General features: G+C 40.8%; 1 protein-coding gene across 1 annotated transcript in view; it reads right to left on the reverse strand.

The window, feature by feature from the left end:
- Window positions 1-24,049, reverse strand: part of POP1 (POP1 ribonuclease P/MRP subunit) — a 47,058-nt gene that overhangs the window by 12,699 nt on the left and 10,310 nt on the right. The window contains exons 4-13 of the mRNA XM_006159717.3: window positions 22,613-22,788; window positions 20,182-20,430; window positions 15,919-16,006; window positions 15,282-15,469; window positions 13,316-13,572; window positions 13,096-13,189; window positions 10,154-10,265; window positions 8,954-9,073; window positions 3,651-3,766; window positions 1,643-1,834 (exon numbers count right to left, since the gene is read on the reverse strand). Of these exons, the coding sequence (XP_006159779.2) occupies window positions 1,643-1,834; window positions 3,651-3,766; window positions 8,954-9,073; window positions 10,154-10,265; window positions 13,096-13,189; window positions 13,316-13,572; window positions 15,282-15,469; window positions 15,919-16,006; window positions 20,182-20,430; window positions 22,613-22,788 (1,592 nt within the window). The remainder of the gene's footprint in view (window positions 1-1,642; window positions 1,835-3,650; window positions 3,767-8,953; window positions 9,074-10,153; window positions 10,266-13,095; window positions 13,190-13,315; window positions 13,573-15,281; window positions 15,470-15,918; window positions 16,007-20,181; window positions 20,431-22,612; window positions 22,789-24,049) is intronic.

Here is a 24,049-nt window from a genome sequence, read left to right on the forward strand (position 1 = left end):
GTCCTAACAGATTAAGTAAATGTCCCCTGCCCAAGGCATAATGGCTAAAAATTCATTACATGTATGAATCTAAAAGTCTGACACCTTTTAGGCTCTCCTAACATCAAAAAGTATTATTTAAACTAATCAGAGGGGTCAGCAGATAGCATGGTGGTTAAAGTGCTGGACTTCCACATGCCAATCCATGGTCTGAGTCCCAGACATGGCAGCTTGAAAATCAGACTAGGCACGGGTGTGTATGTGCCCAAAATTCTGAAAGGAGAATGGAGGAGAAGGGACTGTGGCATGATCATCCCCCTCGGGAAGATTTCTCGCTTTCCCTCTCTCTGTCTCTCTCCAGTGAGTGCATGTGCCCTATGGCAAAAACCTAAAATAAAAAAAAAAACTAATCGGAAAAAAGAAAACATTAGATTTTAATAAAACTTTTAGCTGAATTTGATAAATAAAGAGTATATGGTTACAGTTATTTTAAAAACAAACATTTCATTGCCACTACTAGTCAAAAAACTGATCTTCTTTAAACAGTCTAGAAAATTTACAACCTGTCAGCACAGATCTTAATTTCTGAGACTTTGGCTCCAGGAACTGTGTGTATGAAGTATCTTTTACCTAGGATTATAGCTCCAAAGGCAGAAATATACAGGCTCCCCAAATACTGAGCATCCATAACCTGAAAATTCCAAATCTGAAAAGCTCCAAAATCGGAATCTTTTTAAGGGCTAAAATGCCATTAAGTAGAAAGTTCCACATCTAAGCTCATGTGACAGGCTGTAGTCAAAACACTGCAAAACCAAAATACCATATAAAGTATCTTCAGAGCCAGCCCTGTAGCCTATGATTAAGGGAGCCAGATCCCACATCACTGACCCAGGTCGAGGCCTGGCCCCAGTGCTTTAAAAACACTCAGGGTACATGTGCATGCACACCCAAACTCCCAATGGGGTGGAGAAATGGAGAAGGGACTGCAGCATGACCATGCCCCACTGGGTAGGGGTGCTTTCTCCCTGTCTCTCTCTCATTCTTTGTCTCTGTCTGGCAAGTGCAAGTGTCCTCTGGCAATCAGAAAAAAAATTATCTTCAGGCCATTTGCACTAGGTGTATATAAAACACAAATGAATGGTGTGTTTCGACTGGGTCCTATCCCCAAGATAATGCATTATGAATATGTAAATATTCCAAAATCCAAAAAAATCTGAAATCCAAAACAATTCTGGCTCCCAGGCATTTTGGATAAGAAAACTCAATTTCTCTTTTTTTTTTCTTTTTTTTGAAGCGGTTTTTGCTATAGGGCGCATGCGCTCACCAGAAAGACAGAGACAGACAGAGAGACAGAAAGCAAGAAATCACCCCCCACTGGGGATGGCCATGTCGCAGTCCCTTCTCCTCCATTCTCCCTTCGGGATCTTGGGCACAGGTACACACGCACATGCACCCGGCGTGAGTTTAAGCCATTGGATCTGGGACTCGAACCGTGGTTGACCACATGGGAGTCCAGCAACACAGCCATTATGCCAACTGCTGGTCCCAAGAAAACTCAATTTCTAAGTTATGCATAACATGGGGGACATTTTTGACACTTAATATTTATTAGGATTCTATTGGAAATACTACAACTATTAGTCAGAATCAAAAAACAACTTACAAATGGAATCCAGAAAGCCATGCCCCAGCCCTTTGGAAGCAGGACATCCCAGCCACTTCCCCAGCCCAGCTGGTCGTCACCAGTCACTTTTCCTGGCTGCTGAATCAAAAGTATAGGTATCTTGGATTCCCGAGGACCTAAAACAAGCTGGGAGCCAGGAACCAGCAATTCACTTCTCATCCGGTTTAAATCCTAAAGTGGAAGAAAATAATTCAAGACAAACAACCCTAGCCTTCTGGGAGAGTCTACTGAGTTTCCCTCTAAGCTGCCTCAGAAAAATAAATGCCCTTTTAAAAAGCAAGAAAAAAATAATTAAATGTGAGCTACTACAAGCACAAAGTACTCCTCCCATCCCCAAAGATTTCCTTCTACACCTGTATAAGTGCTTTGGCCAAAGATAACAAATTATCTTAAATTTGCTAAATGTGGGATACAATACACTAGATGACTCGCAGTTATAAAATGGTGTATTCATTTTCCTAATTTCTTATATCAAGATTAATCTTATATTTTGAAAATCTGTCCCTACATTTGTTCTGATGAAGATTTGTGGCATGGGGACAGACCCATGGAACAGTGGCTAAGTGTTCTGTGCACAGGGAGCCAGGTTCCCACATGACTGACAGTGTTCAAATCCTGACCCTCGAGGCTTGAAAAACATGTGGGGTATGTGTGTGTCCCTGCTCCAAATCCGATGGGATAGAGAAATGAGGAGAAGGAACTGCAGTGTGACCATGCTCATTAGGGGTGCTTTCCCTCTCTCTCTCGCTCTCTCACTCTCTCTCACTCCTCATGAGCATGCACATGCTTTCTGGCAATAAAAAAAAAGAAAAAAAAAAAGATTTGCTGTCATGAAGCAAAAAATGTACAAACAATTAAGTGACAACTTCTCAAGGATGGACAATTAGAAAAATATAATAATTGGAACCAGCAGGTGGCATGGTAGTTAAGGTGCTGGACTCCCACATGGCAGACCATGATTCAACTCTGGGACCTTGCGACTTACTTTGTCACTTTCCTTTTCTTCCTCTGGTCAAAATAAAAACGAATAATAACAAATAAAGTAAAATAAATAAACAATTCTTTTTAAAAAGGAAAATAATAAAAAATAGAATTTTTTTAAAGAAATTATTTTACTTATCTTCATTTATTTTAATTTAACCAGAGAGGGATAGAGTGAGAGAGAGAAAAAGAGAGAAAGAGAGAGGGGTGGGGGAGTGAGAAAGCAAGTAATAAGGTCCCGAACTTGAACCACAGTTGGTCATGTGGGAGTCCAGCGCCCTTAACTACCACACCACCTGCCAGCCCCAGTAATAAATAGAATTAAGGGGCCACCAAGTGGCATGGTGGTTAAGAGCGACAGAGTGTTAAGGAATACTTCCTTAGCTCTCTGTATTCTTTGACCATATCCTAGACATCTATCCCAGCATCTAAAACAATTCCTGGCCCTTGTGGGAGCTTGATCATTGTGAATTAAAGACAGAGAATATTTAAGGGAAAAAAATAACAAAAGAAGAACATTTAAGTCATAAGATCATTTCAAGAAAGACTCTGTATTAACTTTTCCTAGGGAGCATTCTTTTTTTAAAGAATTATTTATTTATTTTAATCTGATCAGAGAGGGACAGAGTGTGTGAGAGAGAGAGGGAAAGTGAGAAAGCAAGCCCCCAGGTCCAGGACTTGAACCACTCCGTGTGGTAGTCTAGCATCCTTAACCACCATACCATGCCACCTGCCAGCCCCAAAAGGCACATTCTTATTTTATCCCTAAGAACAGGGGAAAAAAAAAATCATAGTATGTATCCTTAGCCTTGGATTGTTATCCTTATTCTTAGATTATCCCTATGAAAAAAAGTAAAACAAAACAGTAGGTATTCTGTGTAAAGGTGCAACAGGTTATTTGAAAATTTAAGAAATCTATGCAACATGAAATCATCTATGGTCTCTAGAATGATATAGTTAATCTGACATTCATAACTTCGCCAATAATCCTCACGCTATTAGTTACCTGATCCGAGATTTTATTCTCTGTAACACTCTTACAGATATCTTGGTTCCAGATAAAGCTATGCGCACATTCCACAGGTACGCCCTCCAGAAGCAGCTGTCTAACCTTCTCATTATCTAAGAGGGAAAAGAAACAGCCTTCAAATCACATTCTACAGATCAAATCAAACTCGAAATGTTGACAGCAGACTTGTTACAAGGAACTATTTTATAGGCATTTACTAAACGTCTTTGGAAGAATTTACTTGACAAGAAATTATTCTTAGAGTTAGTTTCATCATCTGTGAAATAGCAAGGCCTTACAAACATTTTCTTGACTATTTGTCTTTCATGTGTAAGATGCAAGTCTCACAATGTTAACTTGCCTCTAAAAAACCACCTAGTTTCACATTTAAGATTGTCACATTCTAGGAGTCACTGTAGAGGCAAATAATTCCCCAATACTAGGCCATCAGAAGCAAAAGCTCTATTTAACTGCTGGCTTCAGGGCCTTGTCCACCACTTCTGCCCAATGGTGGCGAGATAACAGCTATCACCCTTTCTCCTGCCCCATATTTCCAGTCTCTGATTCCTTTAGTGAACTATTTATTTCTTTTTGCAAATCATATTCTTAAAATTCCTTTAAAATGAGCATATTTTCGGTGAAACATATTGCTTCAGCCCTTTATATAAGCCACGGCATGCTAGAAAGTACTCTAACGGACAAGGAACTTTTTCAGTGATAAACACCTACATGGATAGGAGACTTTCTACACACAGTCATTTACTCCTGGGGGGAAAAAAGTCCTTCAAATTTTATTTTGTTGAACTGAAGAATGAAAAGAAAAGAGACAAGTCTGGAGTCCTCGCTGTGGTTCTAAAAAGCCAACATAGGAACGTCACTCAAAGGCACATACCTGCATGGGTCTGATGGCTGGGAAAAAAACAAGTTGGAAGCAACTGGACCACAGGGTGACAGATTTCAGGGGAAAACAAAGTTAGAGAAAATTAAATTGATGCAAAGATCTGAAATGAAAAGCGCTTAGAAGCAGCAGGTGCTTGAGTACACTGTTCCTCCTGATGGAGATAATAACCACGAGTCTCTAGTAACGGGGCTGCAGAGGTTCACCTGGCCTGTCTGAGGACAAACGCACTCTATTTCCAGCAGCCTCAGTCTCCCCGAATGCTCTCCTGTGAAGCACAGCCACAGACTAGAGTGACAGAACTGGGACGCTATTCAGCCTGAGCTGCATAGATGGCTGATACTTAAGGGGTACAGAAATAGGAAAACACTGCTTTATCCTCAAATTAAAAAAAATAATAATAATAGGTAAAACAAAGTAGATGGCATAGCCAGGTAACTGAATATCATCCAAAACTAAAAGGAAATGAGCTGGTGAGCCATGAAAGACCTAGAGGAAACTGAGATGCATAAGACTAGGAGAAGAAAGCCAGTCTGAAAAGGCTACAGAAAAGGCTATGACATTCTGGAAAAGGGAACACTATTGGAGTAAAAAGATCAGCAGTCGCCAGGTATAGGGGAAGGGAGGGATGCATATGTGGAGCACAGAGGGTTTTTTTGGTTTTGTTTTTGTTTTTTGCTATAGGGCACGTGTGCTTGCTGGAGAAGGACAGAAAGAGTCAAAGAGACCCAGACAAAGTGAGAAATCAACCCTCGTGGGGATGGCCATGCTGCAATCCCTTCTCCTCCAGTCTCCCTTCGGGATTTTGGGGACGCATACACACATGCCTGGTGTGATTTTCAAGTCGCTGCGTCTGGAACTCAAACTTGCAGCTAGTCATGTGGGATCCAGCACCTTAACCTCTACACCACCTGCTGACCCCGCAGAGGACTTTCAGGGCAGTGAATCTACTCTGTAGGATACTACAATGATGGGCGTATGTCATTACACATTGGTCAAAATCCTCTGAGTGTACAACAGCAAGAGTGAACCCTAATGTAAACCATGGACTCTGGGTGATAATGATGTGTCAATGTAGGTGCACGGGTGGTAATAAACAAACCTCTGTGGTGGGGGTGCTGATCACAGGGAGGCTGTGCATGGGTCGGGGCAGGGAGAATATGGGAAATCTGTCTTCCCACTCAATTTTGCTCTCAATGTAAAACTGCTCTAAAATACAACATCTATTTAAAATCAAGTAGAATTTCTAAAGGCAAAGGGGAAGGTCTTTTTAGGTCATCAGTCTTCAGAGGGAGAGAAAAACATGACGATCCAGGGCAGGATGCAGATCAGTGTTCCTAGAAAGACTACCGATTCTGAATGTAATTCTAAGTCCTTTCCCTCAAGACGCATATAAAAGCCCTGCACTGAGATAGCATTAACTGCAGAATTGTGAAATATCGACGAAAATAAACTGTCTTCTGTATCCTTAAAATGTATTTAATGATCACCAAATGTTAAAACTTTCTTAGGGGCTGGCAGGTAGGGTGGTGGTTAAAGGCACTGGACTCTCACATGGTTGACCATGGTTCGGGTCTAGGACCTGGTGGCTTGCTTTCTCATTTTCCCTCTCTCCGTTTAAACTGGAAACTAGTAATAATAATAATAATAATAATAATAATAATAATAATAATAATAATAAATAAAGTTAAATAAAAAATAATTCTTAAAAAAACTTTCTTAATTAGTTTTACTTAGAGAAGCAAAGGAAACTAGTATAAGGCCTTATCATTTGGAAATCAAAGAAACCAAAGTTATAATATTCACATTCATTCTTTTTTAAATAAATATGCAGAACAGGTAAAAGATGCCTGGCTGAAGCTATTAGGTTTTTTCCTCCCAAGAGCAGAAACAGAAGTGGCAAATCACTGTTAGCTGGGCACTTCTGAAAGATGAGTGCAGATGAGCGCTCTAACGGTGCACTGAGATAGGCAAAGAAAAGGCGTGGCCTCTCACCCATCACCCTGTAGGCAACTGGTCTCTTCCCACCCTTCAGGTGGTATAGCAAAATCATAAACCAAAACGTGTTTAGAGAGAAAGATTAAAGTTTTAAATAAAGATTAAAACTTAAATACTGTAAGTTCAGTATTTCCTAAAGGAAATTCATCTCTAGCATACAATAACTAGTCAAAATCTTCTGAAGCATATCAGCAAATGATAAGGAGGGTAAATAAAATACAGCAGAAAGATTTTTAAATCTCATCAAGAAAATTAGTCATGGGACCAGCAGTGAGCATAATGGCTATGTCGCTGGATTCCCATGTAGTCAACCACAGTTCGCGTCCCAGACCCTTAAAACTCATGCTAGGCACGTGTGTTTGCATGCCTAAGATCCCAAGAGGAGAATGGAGGAGAAGGGATTGCAGCATGGCTAACCCACCACACACATCTGGGTGGTGATTTCTCACTTTCTGTCTCTCTGTCTTTCTCTGTTTGTCTGGTGAGTGCACTCGCCCTATAGCAAAAACCTCTTTTAAAAAATTTTAAAAAAAAAACGAAAGAAAAGAAAATCAGTCATTACAGAGTGAAATGCTGTTAAAGTAGGAAAGATTTGTAAAGTAGGAAAGATTTGTAAAAACACAAATATTTAAATCAAATACAAGAACCAAATGATCAAGTAAACTTTCTCAAAGAACCTGAGACTTCAGATCCTTCATGTACCCTCTCTTTTAAAAGCTCTCTAGAGGGACCAGCAGGTGACATGGTGGTTGAAGTGCTAGACTCCAACATGGCCGACTGTGGCTCAAGTTCTGGACCTGGCCACTCACTTTCTCATTTTCTGTTTCTTTCTTTCTCTGTCTCTGGTCAAATTAAAATATAATACTAATAAATTAAATAATTCTTAAAAAATTAAAATTAAAAAAAAAAAAAGCTCTCTAGAGCCAGCCCCCATAGCGCAGTGGTTAGGCACTGTTCAGAAGAAGCAAGATTCCATTTGGCTGACCATGGCAAAGTCCTAGCCCCAGCATCTTGAAAGACACACTGGGCGCATGAAACAGGTTTTAAAACAGGTTTTAATGAAATATCACAATGACTAACAAGATGGAAGATTTAGCAAAAATTAAATCATGTTTTTAATATAGACTTTAATCTTCCTGGAACAAATGTATATTAAGATAAAAGCCTTAGAAAGGATTTAATACATAACTACCTCATTCCAAAACAAAGATACGAGGTAGCAAAAGAAACTAAGAAGAGTATAACTACAGCTTTAAGGTGATACCAATGGTCAACATTTAATGGCATAGTAGATGCTGCAACTTTTATGACATTATAAAAAGAAAAGGACAGGGAACCAGCAGTTAGCGTAATGGCTATGTCGCTGGACTCCCACATAGTCGACCGCGGTTCGTGTCCCGGATCCGGTAGCTTAAAACTCACGCCGGGCGCGTGTGCGTGCGTGCCCAAGATCCCGAGAGAAGAATGGAGGAGAAGGGACTGCGGCGTGACCATCCCCCCTGGGGGGTGATTTCTCGCTTTCTGTCTCTATGTCTCTGTCTGTCTGGCGAGCGCACACACCCTATAGCAAAGACCTCTCCAAAAAAAAAGAAAAGGACAGAAAAAAGTGATGATTCATTGATTAAAGTCTTAGGCTCTATAATTAACTAACTTACCTATGCATGTTCAAACTCTACTCTCCCTTTTATGTAAAGTTCTGACAGAGTAATTTACTGCCCCCTTAATAAACTATATAATTACATGTGGGAAGGTAAAGAAGATTCTGAAGTTGTTATGACACATACCTGTCTCTTTTTTCCCCAAAATTCACAAGCAAATTTTAATTTTTCTTGTAGTTAATCGTATTTAAATGACAGTAAATACAATGAGACATTATCATAATTGTGACAAATCCCAAATCAGACTAAAATGTTAGCCATCTTCTCCCCACCATCTTCTATCACCCCAGCCAAACAATTCTCTCAAGCCAGTCTACTCACTCTAGATCAAGATATCTCATACTTCAGCACCTGGGATGGCCTTGCCAGGATTCGAACCTGGATCATCTGTATGGTCAGACAGAGGCTTCCACTGAGCACAAGACCAGCTGCCGGTGCAGATCCCTTCCTCACAAGTTAAATGCTGAAATGCCAGGCATTTTCAGAGAATCCAGTTTGCAGAGAGACAAGTTTTACTAACAAATAGAGAACTCAAAACAAAGTCAATATAAGGATCCAGCTACATGTTTTACAGCTAAGAGCTGCTCCACAACACCTTCTCCTTTGATCATAATCACCTGGTAAGGTAAAGGGCCCCCTAACTTTTCACAGATGAAATTATTGCAGAGGTGTCAGAGAGGACTTGCCTAATGGGACTGGACTGCTCAAAACAGTAAGGAAAACCGAGAGTGTTTCAAGAATTTTACCTTGACATTTTTCTGGATTGGACAAAGCTTTGGATCTCTTCTGAGGCAAATTTATTCGAGGATCACCAACTGTTAGTCCCAGAATAGTACCTGCCGGTATTTCTGCTGGTGATGTAACTCCTTTAAAAATAAATAAATAAATATATGCACGCCTACAGAAAAAGTCATTGATAATACATAAATACATATTTGCTTATATTTGTAAATCTTTTAGATTTTCTGATGAAATTTTCTTTTGAGGCTAATTCTTTTTTTAATTTGCTAAATGGTGTGTGTGCTCGCTAGAGAGAGACAGAGAGAGAGAGAGAGAAAGCAACCCCTATACCCACGATCCCTTCTACTCAGAGGATTTTGGACACACATGCACACGTGCCCAGTGTGTTTCTCAAACTACCAAGGCCCAGGACTTGAACCACGTGGTCAGCCATGTGAGATAGTCACTTTAGCCATGACACACCAGCTGGCCTGGGCTAATCATTTAAACATTCCCTTGTTTCCCCATTGATACTTTGAGAGAATAAATTAACATTCATAAAGAGTAAGATGTAAAAAGGTCATTCTAAGACCTGCCACATTGCATCTATCAGTGATAACTTCGGCAGCTATGAGCATAAATGCAACATGGGCAAGTCCATACAGATTTCGGGTCAGCACCTGGTAGATGCACGAATCTATAACATCAGGATGCCAGTTATTTAGGATACTAATGCCTCATTTGATGTCGTTTCATAAATGAATATGAATATTGTATTTATTCATTGAACTGGGCATCTCTCTTACTTGCTTTTTTTGCTCTACTGTAACAAACAGCAGCAAGTTAATAAGCAACATGGCCCAGCCTCTTGGGTGTAGTCAGTAGTACTGAAGTGTAATGCTGGAAGCCACGTGGCCTACCATAGGTTTGGATCCCCAGCCTGGTAAACTGGAAACATATTGGGCGTGCACATGGATGCCCAAGACCCTGACAACTGGAGTAGAGGGTTTGAAGGGAATACTGACATGACAAGACCCTGTCAAGGATGTTCCCCACACCCCCTGTCTCCTCCATGGACACACATGTAGTCTCTATTGGGAACAAAAAATAAACTTTGGGAAAAAAAAAGAAAGTAATACTACACATTGGAGATCCAACTGTAAAATACCCTTTTAACCCACTTCCCACTCCTATCCCCAAGGCAACCCGGTATTCCCTCCACATACCTCCCAACAATTCCAAGATGGCTTCTTGTCTGTGATGCAGGGAAACGCTGTCAGGACTCTTACAGGTTTCAGTCCACCACTGATGAGGTGTCTTCTCTGTGACTTCTCTAGCCTAGAAAGTAACATCTCCTGTTCACCAGACAAGTGATGAATCAGACTTAATAACTGTTGTAGTTGTGTTAATGGCCCTTTCTTTCTGTGCGTGGGAATAAATGTTTTATGGGCAGAAGCAGAGAAGTAACTATATGTAACATATTAATTAATACTGGACAAACTACTCTTCCAATTTCTAAGGACACAGTACTACTGAAATCTTCTCTGAAGATTTCACATACCAGGAAATAGTCACGTGGTTTTCAGAGAACTACCTAACCAAGCTATGCCACACTTGCAGCCTCTCTTTAGCACAGTTCCAACAAAAACAATGCCCTTGTTGCTCAACAAAAACGGCCAATTTCACCACCTCCATTAAGAATACTAAAACATTTATCACAAAAGGAAAATCAAACCAGTACTTCCTGAGTACATTTTCAGACAAAGGATATATTTCCACTACAGTATTCCTGGAAATGCCTTTTGATATATAAGCACTTTGGGACCAGCAGTTGGCATAATGGCTATGTTGCTGGACTCTCATGTAGTTGACCGCGGTTCGAGTCCCGGACCCAGTGGCTTAAACTTACACCCAGCGCGTGTGCGTGCATGCCCAAGATACTGAGAGGAGAATGGAGGAGAAGGGATTGCGGCGTGGTTATCCCCCCTGGGGGGTGATTTCTTGCTTTCTATCTCTCTGTCTCTGTCTGTCTTTCTGGCAAGTGCACACTCCCTACAGCAAAAACCTCTCCAATCAATCAATCAATCAATCAATAAGAGATCTAAGCACTTCACTTACATTTTTTCCAAACAGAAGTAAGAATTGAGCAAAGTTTCAAAAAGCGTTCAAGTAGCATGTGCATGCCAAGACAACCTGCAGTCATGATTTACATGTTCTGACAGATACTAGAGCAGCTTGTAATAGATGCCATTTACCACAGGCTCAGGTAGCAACAGAGTGGTTCAGGGTACAGGCTCTAGAACCCAACTTTCTACCCTCAGACCTTCATTCTACAGCTACTTATCAGCTACCGAGGTGCACCTCCTCTGCGCTAGGCTCTATGCTTACAGGGAGGCCAGGACAAAGAACAGGGCCAAGCTTCCCTTTGCCATCATGGAGGTCATGGTCTAATGAGAGACACGGAGATTACATAAATATACACACAAACCTATACATGTAAACTGAGGAAATGTGCAAGATGCTCTGAAAATAACAGGAGGGACATAATTTAACTTAAGGCACCAGGAAAAGAATCTAGGAAAATGACAGAATAAATGATGTAGACTGAATTCTTAAAAGAACAAGGAAGGGTTAGCCAAGCAAAGAGCAGTGGTAGATAAAAACAGGTGCAAAGACTCTAAGAGAGACAAGAACTGACACGTTCTGGAACCTGAACGAAGGCGGGCCAGAAGATGAGAAGAGATGAGGTCCCCGAAGCACAACACCAAGAGATTACACAGGTCATACTAAGGGCTCTGGATTTTATCTTAAATACAATGAGAAGCCATTCAAAGACATTTAATCAAGAAGCAACAAGATGTAAATAAATTAAAAGATCACTTCATCTCCTCCATGGACTGAAGAATGGACTGAAAAGGGGAATAATGGAAGAAAGTTAAGAAGCAGCTCAAGGATTTCACATGAGACAACAGTGGTTGATTGAGAAATAGCATAGAGCTTGTATTTTTTTAAAGGGGCTTTCTTCTAAAATCTCAAAATCCATTCCAATCCATCATTGTATTTGGCCACACCAAATCTGAAAGGCACAGGCCCTGACAAGTTAATTAACTGCACTAAGGCAGGAAACAAACAAGATTTGAACCCAGAGCGGCAGATTCCACATTCACTCTTTAGATGTGTGCTATCCAACACTACAGCTACTAGCCACACAGAGCTATTCAAATTCAATTTTTAGTCAATTAAAATTCAATAAAGGGAGCTGCCTGTGGTGAGAGAGTAGCTGGATCCCACATTGTCAGCCGCATGGTTCAAGTCCTGAACCTGGTGGCTTGAGAAACTCGCCAGGCATGTGTGTACAGGCCCAAAATCCCAAAAGAAGGGATAAATGGAGAAGGGATAAATGTGACCATCTCCCACGAGAAGTGCTTTCTCTCTTCTTAGCCCTATTCTCCATCCCTCTCCAGTGAGTGCACGTGCCCTAAGTAAAGGTACAAATTCAGTTCCTCAGTTACTCTAGTCACATCTCAAGCGCCACCAAACGACAACACACGGGAACATCATCCCCAGAAAGTTCTATGAGAAGTATTGAACTAGACATACTACCCTTAACTTTTGGGAGGATCATAGATTGGTAAGACTAGTCCCAGAGGATAAGCATACACAAGTACAACACAAAAAATTAGGCACAGAAAAGTATAGGCACAGAATTTCAGAGATTTCCCCATCACCCACCTACTGAATAGAGGTGAAGACCCTCCTACGAGACTCAGAACTGCAAAGGAAGCCTATTCAAATAATAGCAGGCAGTTTACTATTATACCCACTTAGATTTGGTTTTCTAGAAGTGAAAGATGGCAGAACTTTTGGTAATAGGCCCACGTAAAGACATAAACATCTTGGGGCTGGCAGATGGCATGGTGGTTAAGGCACTGGACTCCCACATGGCTGACTGTGGTTTGAGTTCCAGACCTGGTAGCCTGCTTTCTCATTTTTCCTTTCTCTCTCTCTCTCTCTCTGGTCAAATAAAATAATAATAACAATAAATAAAATAATTATTAGAAAAAAGAAACGTTTAAAAGGCATCGCCTAACGTTACCAAATTACACATCTGTAACTTGGTAAGAAATACACAGCTCGAATAGAACACACCGGTCACATTTACTCTTACAGTGAGGACAGAAGCCGCTTTCAGCGCCTCAGTCAGGATGGAGTGGGAAAGTGGACCAATCAGCCGGAATCTGTTCATCTCCATCGTCAAATCACTGAAAGAGAAGAGGTCACAAAGTGGAAACTCCCATCATCTGCAATGATCGTGTCACAGGCAAAAATGAAGCAAGTCTTCACTGACGGAAAACGTTCAGTAGGTTAAGAGCAGATTCAACTCCTACCTGATCACAATGCCTGTGGCTGGAGACATCCAGGAATATGGTTGACACGGATCTCTAGTTCCGTCGCCAATAATTTTTTTAATTGGGCTAGCAATTTCTCCATCATCTTGCCTTTTTCTTTTCTTTCCAACTTTCTCATTGAGCTGTTCAGTCTGGCCCTTTTCCTGGGACGGGGTCAGAAGCAGGGTTGGGATGCAGACTGTCGCTTGGATGGGTTCCATACACTGGCATGCTGTTTTTATTTCCTCTAAGACATCCTAAGGGAATAGTTCAACATTTATGTTTAAATTTTAAAATGTAAATATGTTACTATAAATGTTATTGCTTTAGCTTTTTCAAAAATAACTTATTTATTATTATTTTTTAATTTGACCAGAGAGAGAGAGAGGGAAAGTGAGAAAGCAAGCCACCAGGTCTGGGACTGGAACCGCAGTTGGCCATGTGGAAATTCAGCACCCAACTACCAGGCCACCTGTTGGTCCTGATTTAGTTCATTTTTTATTCCTTTAAAAATTTCCATTTTTATCCCTTCTTAAATTTATCATCATCAAAAGCTCTTTTGGGCCCAGCTACCATGGTGTAACCAGTAGGATCTGGGTTCAGATCCTGGACCAACCTAAACAGGCCGGGCAAGGCGATGTTTGCAATTCTAACTGACTGGGTGGCAGGGGCAGAAAATCACAATGGTAAGAACCTGCCAAAAATACCTCTCTCTTTCTCTCTGTCTGTCCTCCCTCCTTCTTCCTACATACACACTCTCATAAAACATAAAAACAAACAGGGACCAGCAGTTAGTGTAATGGCTGTGTCACTGGACTCCCATGTAGTCGACCACGGTTCGAGTCTCAGGCCCGGTGGCTTAAAACTCACACCAGGCACATGTGAGTACGTGCCCAAGATCCCAAGAGAAGAATGGAGAAGGGATTGTGGCATGGCCATCCCCGCTGGGGGGTGATTTCTCACTTTCTTTCTCTCTGACTCTGTCTGTTTGGTGAGCGCACACACCCTATAGCAAAAAAAAAATCTCCAAATAAATAAATAAATAAATAAATAACCAAAACCACTCAGTTTTTCTGAATAGTGCATGGCACTTTGAATTTTAAAAAAAGCTAAATAGAAAATATCATAAAAGCAACATAACTATAATACTATAACTAAATTTTTAAAATTTGTTTAAATTTTTATTTAAATCTAATCATTGGATTGGAGTTAAAAGTAAAAATTTACAGTCTATTGTATAATAAAATCAGTGACTTTGCTAAAGAAGGGAAAGTAAACTAAATGCAATATTAAAAGCCTTCATTACTCAAAACAACTTCTCATTTTCAAAAAGACTCTAACAAGCAATTAGATAACAATGAGTCAATTCAAGCAGGTGAGAGCTTGAGTCCAAATGTAACATTTCAAAGCTTCAGCATAATAAGATGATTTTTCATCTCCACTTGTTTAGGACTTACAAAAAATGAGGAGGTCATGATTTGCTCCGGAGACCTAATGTACAGGGGAGTGATAGATGTGGTATTTTGATTGTAGTAACCATTACACAATGTATACAAACACCAAATGATCACACTGCACACCTTGAATATGTTCAATCTTTGTCGATGAAATGTTTTAAAAAATTGTTTAATTAAAAAGAATTTTTAATTGCTTAATTTCAAATTCATACAACTTCTGCCCCTACATTCAAATACCATCAGCCAAACATTATATTATTCAAATTTAACTATTTCTTTTAATTTTGTTAGTATTGTTATTTTTTAATTTGACCAGAGAGAGAGAGGGAAAATGAGAAAGCAAGCCGCCAGGCCTAGGACTCAAACCATGGTCAGCCATGTGGGAGTTCAGCACCTTAACCTGTCACCTCCCAATCATTATATTATTCAAATTTCTGTGGCACTGACTTCCAACAGTAATTAAGAATGTAGTAATAGGAATGACAGGGAAATAATCTAAACGATTATACCTGCTTAAGGGTTGGGTGAAGCCAGATCCACAACTGTCTGTCCTCTGCAGTGTCACCAGGCGTCCTCTTAGACTTCCAAATAAATGTAGCCGGCCCAAGCATTTCTCTAGGATACTTATTCGCCCGGTAAAGCACAAGGCTCCCTTGGCGCTTTCCAGATAAGCAATGAATTGCTGCAAACGTCAATCCTGACGTAAACAAAAGCAAAACTCCATGATTTCAAGTGTCAGGATTGCAGTATTATTTCCTGATAGTCACATTGTTATTTATTGTCTATCTCCAGGAGGGATGAAGTTTGGATTTTGACCATTGCTTTGATCAAAGCCTGGCACACAATACGTTCTCAGTAAATATTTATTGAATGAGTGACATAATGAGAGTTTCAAATTTCTTCCTGCCTAAGTTGACCTCACCAAAACAATGACTCTCTCCTATCTTTTCCTTTACATTTGACATTATAAATGATTCAAATGCCACCCTAACTTTCCTTAAATCAATGTACTCAATGGGAACAAAGAACTGTCTCACATATTTTTACATATGTTTAAATTCTAAAGTGCATACAGCAGACACTAGTTCATGAAATTAAAAAATATAGAAAGGCCAAAATAGAACTTAAACCTTGAAACAGGCTTACCTGTGTCTATGCTACACAGTTGAGAAAGTGCCTTTAGTATTTCTTCCTCTTTGCCCTTCAGCTCCAAACAGCAGTAGTAAGATAAGTCCTACACAGAGAGAAAGACATAATTAAATACTCAAGAAATTACAGGGGGCAAAACTGCTAAGGAGCCAAAACTCACATCAGAAAACCTCTAGCGGTGCAAGACAAAGCAGTCTTCCTCAGTTAGCCAAAATCTGAAACCTGTTCACCTATTACACTAGCTAATATTCTGAAATCAATCTGAATCAAAATCAAAATGAATCTATATTGAAAATGTAAGTTAAAGTGTGTTCTATTTTTTGAAAGCAAATCTATCTTTTAGCTCATATTTATAGGTAAATGGTAAGTAGGGTATAAAAACTGCTACTTCTGGGGCCAGCAGGTGGCATGGTGGTTAAGGTGCTGGACTCCCACGTGGTGGACCACAGTTCGAGTCTCAGACCCGGCAGCTTGAAACTCTCACAGGGCATGTGTATATGTGTGCCCAAAATCCTGAGAGGGGAATTGAAGAGGATTGCAGTGTGGCCGTCCTCCCTGGGGAGTGGTTTCTCACTGTCCCTCTCACTATCTCTGTCTCTCTAGCAAGCACATGCACCCTATAACAAAAATCTCTCAAAAACACAAAACAAAACTGCCGCTTCTAACTTAATGGAGTAATCATCCCCCAGATAAACCTAAGGTAAGAAATCAGAGTACCGTAAGAAAGACAGTAATACATTCTGCAAAATTATGCTAGGAGTTCTCACTTCAGTTAGCTAATTTAGACCCTCAAGATCTCTTGACACCAAGTCTAGAGACACAATATTGCAATTAACTTACCCCATATCCCTCCCATACCCAATTAAAACCCGAATCCGCAACCAAGTGATGTACAAGGAAAAGTGGTAATGAGAGTAAGACCTTACTAATTTAAGTAAGATGAAGTGAGAGAAGATGGAGCTAGTAAAATCAACACACCAAAGAAAAATAGCAAGTTAATAGTCACTGAAGGTTTACCGAGGGCCAGGCACAGGGTTAAATCCTTACCTGGACTGCCACTTTGTCCTCCCAACAACCTAAGAACCATGTACTGCCGTCCCCTTATTTGACAGAGGAAGATTTGAGACATGGAGATTGTGTCTTTGAAAACCTCATAAGTGAACATTTAAACCTGGCTCTCTGACCTCCAATCTGACCCCTCTGCCAAGGCATCTTTAGCAATTCCAGTACACTCAGCAACTGGAACTACATGGCAAATGACTGCTGTGGTTGTGACAAACTCACACTGGTCAATGCCATCCCTCACACACAGGCACACTTCCATCAGCAAGGCTGGCAGTGGCCAGATGACTCTCTCCTGAGTTTGTACCACTGGGCGACAGCAGACACTGAAGGTTAAGAGCCTGAATCTCTGCAGTCCCTGGCTCAAATCTCAACTTCACCGACTTACTGGCTGAGGGTCAGTAAATTACTCAACCTCTCTATATCTCAGTTTCAACAGAAATTACTACTCTTTTACTGTTGTTGTAAGAATTAAATGAATAGGGGATGGTAGGTGGCATGATGGTTAAGGGTGCTGGACTCCCACATGGCCAATCACAGTTTGAGTCCTGGACCTGGTGGCTTGCTTTCTCACTTTCTCTTTCTCTCCTCTCCTCTCTTCTTCTCTTCTCTCTCTCTCTCTCTCTCTCTCTCTCTCTCACTCTCTCTCTCTCTCTCTCACTCTCTCACTCTCTCTCTCTCACTACATCCCTCTCTGGTCAATTTAAAATAAATAAATAAAGTTAAATAAAATAATTCTTTTAAAAAATTAACTTTAAAAACATGTTAAAAAAATATAATTAAATGAATAACCCATGTAAAGCATTTAAAACAGAGCCAGGAATATACTAAGCACCCAAAAATATTTGTTACTAAGATTGATCCAATGTTGAGAAAATATTTGATAAATTCAGCAAAAATTCTGCCTAAAATAAGAACTCATTTCTAAAATTCGAGAATATAGTAGTAAAAGCCCAGACCAGGGGAATCAGCTGCCCGAGTGTTGTCTAGCTCCCCACAGGCTGCATGACCTTGGGTAAGACACTTCACCTCTCTGGAATCCAGACTCCTCAATGTAAATTAGGAATTCGACTATAATCTATGATTCCTAGAGCTGAGTTCTCCAGGCCTCTTAAAAGATCCTTGTGCTCACCTCACCCTGCTCAGAATGGCTAGTACCAAATAACAGAAAGTAACAAGAGTTGACCAGGATGTGGAGAAATTGGGACCTTGTGCATTTCTGGTAGAAATGTAAAAAGGTGCAGCTGTATGGAAAATGCTATAGCAATACCTAAAAAAATTAAACACAGAAATACCCTATGACCCAGTAATTCCTCTTCTAGGTATAAATCCAAAAGAACTGAAAGTAAGGACTCAAATGACATTTGTACGCCCATGTCCACATCACCATTATTCATAACAGTCAAAAGGTGGAAGCAAAACAAACATCCACTGACAGATAAGCAGGCAAATACAACGCAGTATACACATACAGTGAAATACTCCTCAGTCTTAAAGAAAGAAGGAAATTCTGACATATGCCACAACATGGATCAACCTTTTTATTTTTTGGAGAGGTTTTGCTATAGGGCGCATGTGCTCACCCGAAAGACAGAGACAGAGACAGAAAGCGAGAAATCACCCCACGGGGGGGATGGCCATGCCGCAATCCCTTCTCCATTCTCCTCTTGGGATCTTGGGCATGCACGCACATGTTCTCAGCGTGAGTTTAAGCCACCAGGTCCAGGATTCGTACCACAATTGACTAATGGGAGTCGAGCAATATAGCCATTATTCCAACTGCTGGTCCCATGGATAAACCTTGAAGGCATTACACTAAGTGAAATAAGTGAACAAATATACCACATGCATCCACCCTGTGAGGTGCTTATAGGAGTCAAACTAAAAGACAGAAAGTAGAACGGAGGTTGCCAGAGACTTGGGGGAGGAGGGCGTGGGGAGTTGGTGTGTGGTGGGTACAGAATTTCAGTTTGGGAAGATCAAAGAGCTTTGGAATGGATGATGGTGATAGATGCACCACAGGAATGTACTTAGTACCAAAGAACTGTACTTGTAAAAATGATTATATGATGAATTTTGTTAGTATGCTTTACCACAATTTTTTTTTTTTTAAAAAAAGGGTTCTCATATTGATTATTCTGCTATATTGCCCTTAAGAGGCATCAGAGGATGCCAATACCGAAAGCTTTCAAAGCTTGGCCCAGGCCATCCTGCCACTGGAAGAAAATGCCTTTCTGCAAAGAGCAAATGTCTAAATATGTACTGCAAGAGATAGAAAGCAACCGAATTAGCAATTGAGGGGAGTACACAATCAGATTAATATGTTTAAGAGCTCTAAAACTGTCCTCTCAAAAAGTTTAAAATTTCTGGGCCAGCAGGTGGCATGGCAGTTAAGGTGCTATGTTCCCACATGGCCAACACTGGTCCAGGTCCCAGACCTGGCAGTCTGAAAATCACACCACGCACATGTGCGTGCATACCCAAAATCCTAGGAGGAGAAGGGATTGCAGCAAGGCCATCCTCCCTGGGAGGTGATTTCTCACTTTCTCTCTCTCTGCTTCTCTCTCTCTCCAATGAGTACACTCATCCTATGGCAAAAATCTTAAAAAAAAAAAAAAAAAAAGTTTAATATTTCAAACATCTTTTCCACTGACTCATAAATGCCTAGAACAGCATTTTTAATACTGCTCAGGGTATACAGTAGGTTCTCATGAATGACTCCTACTGCTAGACTCGCCTATATCGAATAAACCTTGAACATGGCCAGTGAGGCCCTGCAAAATCTGGTTCCTACTCCAGTCTTGTTCTCATTCTCTTCATCTCTGTCACAAAGAATTCCCCTCACCTCGCCACTCATCTGGCATCCTTCTGCCTCGCTCATTCTCCCACCTTATTCCTTTAAGCTCGGCTCACACATCACTGCCAGGAGAGGCCTTCCTGCTCTGTGACAAAGGCTCATCGTACTGTACGCTCTTTCCATACAATCGTGTATTTGGTTAATGGTCCGACTGGTGTCAGTCATCTCCAGTAATTTCATCTTTCGTCTCCAGCACCGTGCAGAGCACTTCATGCACAGGAAATCATTTCTAAAATGAATAACCTCATAAACAGGGCCTTGACATACCATGAAATAGCCTAAAAGTCTGTATCGGAAAGGGTCTAAACAAAAATAAGAAAAACCCCACAGGAAAAGCATACCTGAAGGAGGCAACGGCTTGTCATGGCTCGATAGCAGGCTCTGTGGCTCTTGACTGTCGGCCTCTCTCCGAGGCAGTAGCCCCACCTCTTGACCATGTGAAACCGTTTGGCGTGCCAGATGTGAGTTTCTAACCATATGTTCTTCTTTTGTCTACGGTTAAATTCTAGTGTCCGATTTATGTGACATCTCCGAGCTTTATGGCATTTATTTTTTGAATGTTCTTTTTTCTGATGTACGGCTTTTTCTGCCTATAGTTTCAGAAAAAGGGTAGATATTAGTCTGTAAGCACCTGCAGATAAAGCTGAATGTTACGAAGTCAAACAACTATGTTAGTTTGAATGGAGTAGAAGCAACCAGACCCACTAGTTTGCTTCAATATTTAACATGGTGGTTTCTCCAGTGTAAGTAGAGATGTGAGGCAATGGGAAGGGTGAAGGTCTTCGAGATGCGCAAACCTCCAAAGGTAGCACAGTTCTCTCCCTCACTACCCAGGCAAGCTCCTTGACTACGAAGATGACAATACTTACAAACCTTCAACACCGTAACACAAGCTTAATGGGGCTACTAAAATTAGAGGGCAAGAAAGAATCACTAAAATGTTAGCTTTTGAGGTTGTTGTTTTAACTGGTAAGTTCCTAACTAAAACCAAACTTAAGACCGAAAATACAAACATGCGGAAGACCCACACATTTCAGACCAGCTACCTACAAATGCTAAGGTTAGCACTGGGAAAAGCCCTCCTGTGAAATCTAGAAAGTCACACCCCACCAGGTTAGTTGTTATTCGATCTCTTCCACAGGCAAACTGAACTTGCATAGAAAAAAATTTTCCCCATTAGTTTGTGAGCCCCTTAAATTTAAAGATTTTACCTTGCTGAACTCTAACCCTATCAGCAAACTAGAATGCATAGAAGGCAGCCCATTAAATAAACTTTCATTCAATTAGTAAAGTCATGAGTAGCTTAATCTTAGAATGTTCTAGTTCAGAATTTTTTAATTTGTCGGAGGGTGTGTGCTCATCAAAGAGAAAAAGAGAGAAAGGCAAAGTGAGAAAGCACCCTCCATGGAGAACGGCCATGCCTTCTCTCTCTCTCTCTTTTTGGGATTTTGGACGTGCACACACACACACACACACACACACATGCCCAGAGTGTGTCTCATTTCCCTGGGCCAGGACTCCAACCATGCAGTCAGTCATGCAGGACCTAGTTGCCTTTACCACCACGCCACCCATTGGTCCCAAGTCCAGAATTTTGAAAGTTAAAACACAATTAAACTTGCACAAAAATTAAAACGGAGCTCAAGTCTTCAACTGTGAAAGAGACAAAAGGCGAATGCTAGGTACTGATGCTGCCTTGTGTACCTTCCAACCCCAAGGTGGCCATGGCTCCAAAACACAGAACTACATCTGTTTATCTGGGAAGAGGACCAAAATTTTATTTTAATCTGGGAGGAAAACATCAACTATTCAAAACCATTAAAAAAGAGGGTTTCTGGGGTGAACAGGTGGCATGAAGATTGGGTCATTGGACTACCATGTGGTAGACTGCAGTTCAAGTCCCAGATCTAGTATCTTGTTTTCTCTCTCTTTCTCTCTCTGGTGAATGTGCATGCCTTGTCGTAAAAATTCTTTTAAAAAATGGTAAATAAAATTAAATAAATAATTCTTTTTAAAAAAAAAAAAAAAGAGGCATTCTGGCCCAGCTTTGGTAGTGTAGGCTGGACACTCCTGTTTGGTGGGCTAAGGCCACAGGGGAGGCCGAGCTCCATTCCCAGCCCACTAAAACGCTGGACACAGTGGCACATGGCAGTGGTCTCAGCTGCTCCAGAGACTGAAGCAGAATTATGACACAGAAAGAACCTGTCTGAAACCCTCCCACACATACCGTAACAAAAAGGGCTGGAGGGGCCAACTTTGTGGCCTAGTGTTGGCAAGTGGATCCCACACAACTGACCCCACAGTTGAAGTCCTGGACCCAGCAGCTGAGAAATATGCTGAATGTGTATGCATGCCCAAAATCCCAAGGATTAAAGTGCAGTAGAAGGGATTGCAGCATGGAGGAGAAGGGAGAGCATCCCCATGGGCTGTGCTTCGTGTGCCCTATGGTAAAAATTAGAAGCAGGGGGAGAAAACATGTGGGGTAGGAGGTGGTGAGATTCCTAGTGCTTTATTTAAAATCAGCTGTAATATACAACTAACAACTACCCACCAGTTTGACTTATGGAGAGAGCAGAGAGCTGGGTAATGATTGAACCAAAACTACTAAAAAAGAAAAAAAAAAAAAAAAGCATGCCATCATAGACATGTTGTTTTCTGGGTTTTGTTTTAATAAATTCTATTAGGTCAAGAAAACTTCATTTGAATGGAAATTCTTCTCAATTTCCTCTATGAACTACCAACCTACACATTCACAGGAAGGGAAACCTCTACCTCTTTCTGGGCCATCTCCTGTAACCGTCTGGGAAGGCGCTTGACATTGTGGCTCATGGCTCTTCGTCTCATGTGCCGGGGCAGAGTCTGGAAAACCAGTGAATTTGAAGACTTCTGGGACACGGCTTTTAACATAGCACTGATTTCAGCAGCTCGTGCTTGTGCAAAAGTAGAAGCTGAAAAAGAAAATGACGACATCATTAAAAACAAGTCTTGAGTCGATGCTTTTTCTGGTGGATTTCAGACAGACAGATCTGAAGCACTCGAAATTCCAGTTCATCCACCACCCCACCTCCCAGTTAGATGAACACTGATAGTGGAAGTTTCTTTTTCTTTCTTTTTTTTTCTTAAGAATTGTTCATTTTATTTATTATTATTATTTTTTAAACTTGTTATAAGGCACATGCACTCACTCGAGAGAGAGAGAGAGAGAGCATGAGAGAGGGAAAGTGAGAAAGCAAGCTGCCAGGTCCGGGACTCACACCATGGCTGGCCATGTGGGATTCCAGCACCTTTAACTACCACACCAACAAGTAGTTAATGGTAGTTTCTGTATATCCATTATACAATTATTTTCCTTCGATGTTTATATTTTTCATGTTTTCTATAAGAATTCATTTTGGGGACCAGCAGATGCGTAATGGTTACACTGCTGGACTCCCACACAGTCGACCACGGTTTGAGTCATGGACCTGGCAACTTATCACGCCAGGAATGTGTGTACATGGCAAGATCCTGAGAGGAGAATGGAGAAGGCATGGCAGTGTGGGCGTCCCCCTCTGGGGGGGTGATTTCTCACTTTCTGTCTCTGTGTCTTCAGCGAGCACATGCACTCTGTAGCAAAAATCTCTTTAAAAAAAAAAACAAAAAAACAAAAGAATTCAGTTTATCTTTTCTAATTAGGTAAAAAAAAAAAAAAGTTCAAAAACCTAAAATTTTTTTAAAAAGCTTTTAAAAACATGAGTGATTGCGGCCTGGCCACCCCTCTGGGGGGGTGATTTCTCACTTTCTGTCTCTGTGTCTTCAGCGAGCACATGCACTCTGTAGCAAAAATCTCTTTAAAAAAAAAAACAAAAAAACAAAAGAATTCAGTTTATCTTTTCTAATTAGGTAAAAAAAAAAAAAAGTTCAAAAACCTAAAATTTTTTTAAAAAGCTTTTAAAAACATGAGTTGGGGGGGACCAGCACTTGGTGTAATAGCTATGTTGCTGGACTCCATGTGGTCTACCACAGTTAAAGTCCTGGACCAGGTGGCTTAGACTCATGCTGGGCACGTGTGCGTGTGTGCCCAAGATCCTGAGAGGAGAATGGAGGAGAAGGGATTGTGGCGTGGCTATATCCCCAGGAGGTGATTTTTCACTTTCTGTCTCTCTGTAGTTTTGGTGAGCTCATGCACCCTATAGCAAAAAACTCTCCAAAAAAATATATATAGATATA

This window comes from Tupaia chinensis, unplaced genomic scaffold (genome assembly GCF_000334495.1).
Source record: "Tupaia chinensis unplaced genomic scaffold, TupChi_1.0 Scaffold000646_1, whole genome shotgun sequence".
In the NCBI taxonomy this organism is placed as follows: Eukaryota; Metazoa; Chordata; class Mammalia; order Scandentia; family Tupaiidae; genus Tupaia; species Tupaia belangeri.